This window comes from Acanthisitta chloris, unplaced genomic scaffold, assembly GCF_000695815.1.
Source record: "Acanthisitta chloris isolate BGI_N310 unplaced genomic scaffold, ASM69581v1 scaffold21265, whole genome shotgun sequence".
NCBI lineage: Eukaryota > Metazoa > Chordata > Aves > Passeriformes > Acanthisittidae > Acanthisitta > Acanthisitta chloris.
Window position 1 is genome coordinate 1 of NW_008674559.1, and position 2,769 is coordinate 2,769.

Below are 2,769 nucleotides of genomic sequence, written 5' to 3' on the forward strand. Positions count from 1 at the left end.
TGGGGAGGCCTGCAGGCTGGCACAGCAGGCAGGTGAGCACATCGAAGTGCCTCTCAGGCTGGTCTGGGTGAGGCTTCGGCCGCCCAGAGAGGAGCTCGACCTGGGTGGGGGGGGTTTGGGCTCCAGCAGGAGCAGCCCCAGAGCTCAGTGCTGATCTGAGCTCAGACCATGGCCACAAGCATCAGCTCCCACAGGAAGGAGCTGCAGAGACAGGACAAGGAGCAATGGGGATGAACTGGAAGAGGGAAATTGAGATTCTTAGATGTCATGAAGACTTTTCCCTGTGAGGGTGGTGAGACACTGGCACAGGTTTCCCAGGGAGGCTATGACTGCTCCATCCCTGGGAGAGTCCCAGGCCAGGCTGGATGGGGCTTGGAGCAGCCTGGGCTGGTGGGAGGTGTCCCTGCCCAGGGCAGAGGTGAGATGAGATGGGCTCTACGGTCCTTCCAACTCAAACCTTGTGTGGCTGCACATTGTGCCCAAGGCCAAGGTGCAGCCATGGCTGCCCGCAGACCCCGTTGGAGGGGCTGTGCAGGGCAGGTGGGAGCTGTGCTGTCCCTGCAGGTAAAGTCCCTGCAGGTGACCACCGGCTGGCCCTGTTGCTGGCCCAGCTGGCTGGCAGCCAGCCCGTGCGGGACCTGCTCAGCATGCAGCTGGTGGACTGGCACAGGCTGCAGACAGATAGCTTCATCCAGGAGGACAGGCTGCGCCTCTTCGCTCTGCTGGCAGGCAAACCCGTGAGTGCCACTGCCCTGGGCCTCAAGGACTGCACTTTCCCTCTCCTTTGCCCCTGGCCCCACTTCCCCTTCCCATTACACCTCCCCCTTTTTCCCTCCCTTCCCCCGTGCAGCACTGTGTGCCCTGCCCCGGGAAGCAGTGTGTGCCCTGGGGCTGACTGTGCCTGTCCCCAGGTGTGGCAGCTGTCGGAGCGGCTCAGCATCAACGTGTGCTCCCTGCTGGACTGGAAACGCTGCATCGCCATCCACCTCTGGTACCTGCTGCCACCCACTGCTCCCATCCCCAGCGCCCTGGCCATGTATGAGGCTGCATTCCAGGTGAGTCCCACCACTGCCCCCGGGGCTGCCAGGGCACCAGCGAGTGTCCCTGCTGCTCTGGGGCTCCTGGGAGCAGCCAGGGAGCACTGCCAGGGACTCAGAGCGGGGTTGGGTATGGCTCCCATACCAGAAATGTTCAACGAGTAACTAAAGGCAGCTCAGCTACACCCTGCGACCTCAAGGCAGCCCAGGCACAGCAGCACCTCTGGGAGCTTGTCACTGGTGTTTGCTTCCGTATTCTCTGTGCCCCTGTGAGGTGTTCAGCACTTGAGACTCCTCAGCTTCAGTGAAACTTCCCTATGGATCTGCTGTGGCTGACTCCGTGTGCTCAGTGCTGCTCTTGGCTGTCCGCACTCTGCGTAGTCGCAGAGAGAAGGCTCGCAGGGATGGTCCAGCCTTCATTCCATCAGTCACACATGGTTGTCCAGGTGGAAAACCCTTCAGGAGTGCAGGGTGTGTGTGTGAGGGTTGGCTGTACTTCCAGAGCTCAGTGGGAGACATCAACCTGCCTAAGCATTTTGGTTTGTCATGGTGGTCCGTGAAAGTCCCAACTGCAGGTGCAGTTGGTTACAGAGGCTCTTCTGAGCCTGCTGAGCTCTGGCATTCAGGCTGTGCTTTTGTTCAGAACTTTCTCTTTACACTTGCTGTTAAAACTATCCCCCCAGAACACCCCAGAGTGCGATAAATATGCTTGCTGCCCTCTGCCTCCCTACCTGGAAGACTCTGGCTGTGTTGTTGAGGAGGATGACAGTGCAGGGAGGCCCCTGAGAGATGTCTGTTTCCATCTGTTAAAGCTCTACAGCGACAGGTGAGTGGGGAAAGAGGTCCAGAAGTGCTTAGAAGAGTCATGGTCTGTCAGTGACCCCCTGAAGGGCCAAACCCGGGGTGTGGAATCAGCATGGACCACTTAGAGCAGTGCATAATCAGCCCCAGATGTGCCCCTGGCAGCAGATGGTGATGCTGGGGAGGCTCCAGATGGGGAACCTTAAGGTTTGGAGCACATTTGTGGGGGTTTAGGTGCTTTGTGTGTCTGAAGAGTGCAGCAATGCTGCTCTGCAGTTCTGAAGGCACTGAGTGGTCTGTAAGGGACTAAGACAGAGGGAAAGGGGTGAATTCAACAGTTTTCCCTCTTACTTATCTTTAACAAAGCAAACCAAACCCCACAGTGGTGTCAACCACGTGTGGAGTAACTGGAGGTGGGTGAAGGGAAGGAACAGCAGCACCAATATCTGCTTGGATGATGTGGGCACAATTCTCTCCCCTCCAGGTGCTATGACCTGGACCAGCTGCTGGACCCCCGGAGTGTCACCTGTGACCCGCTGGACTTCCGCCTGAGCTGGCACCTGTGGGAGGTGCTGCAGGCCCTGAACTACAGCCACCTGTCCCAGCAGAGCCGGGGGGTGCTCAACTGCAGCTACGCCGCACAGCTGGAGAGCGAGGGGCTCTGGGAGTGGGCTGTCTTTGTCATGCTGCACGAGCCTGACGCACAGTGAGTGGCCTCTGCTGCCCCAGGGCTCTGCCCCAAGGCCTGTGCTTGTCCTGGCCCCTCCCACACGGAGAGCTTCGAGCCACTCGTGTGCAATCACAGAGTTCCATGCTGGTTTGACTTGGAAGGGACCTTAGAAGTGCATTTCAGTCCACTCCTGCCACAAGCAGGGACACCTTCCACTTGCCTTTCCCCCCCCACAAAGCAGGGAAAAACGGAAGATAAGTG

The 2,769-nt window shown here is 58.8% G+C and overlaps 1 protein-coding gene across 1 annotated transcript in view; it reads left to right on the forward strand.

Annotated features, from left to right (window-relative positions):
• Window positions 1-4: 4 nt before the first annotated feature.
• Window positions 5-2,769, forward strand: part of LOC103802867 (nuclear pore complex protein Nup98-Nup96-like) — a gene marked incomplete at both ends in the record, with an annotated part of 5,796 nt that continues 3,031 nt past the window's right edge. The window contains 5 exons of the mRNA XM_009075399.1: window positions 5-32; window positions 580-737; window positions 912-1,055; window positions 1,721-1,863; window positions 2,323-2,544. Coding sequence (XP_009073647.1) covers window positions 5-32; window positions 580-737; window positions 912-1,055; window positions 1,721-1,863; window positions 2,323-2,544 — 695 coding nt within the window. The remainder of the gene's footprint in view (window positions 33-579; window positions 738-911; window positions 1,056-1,720; window positions 1,864-2,322; window positions 2,545-2,769) is intronic.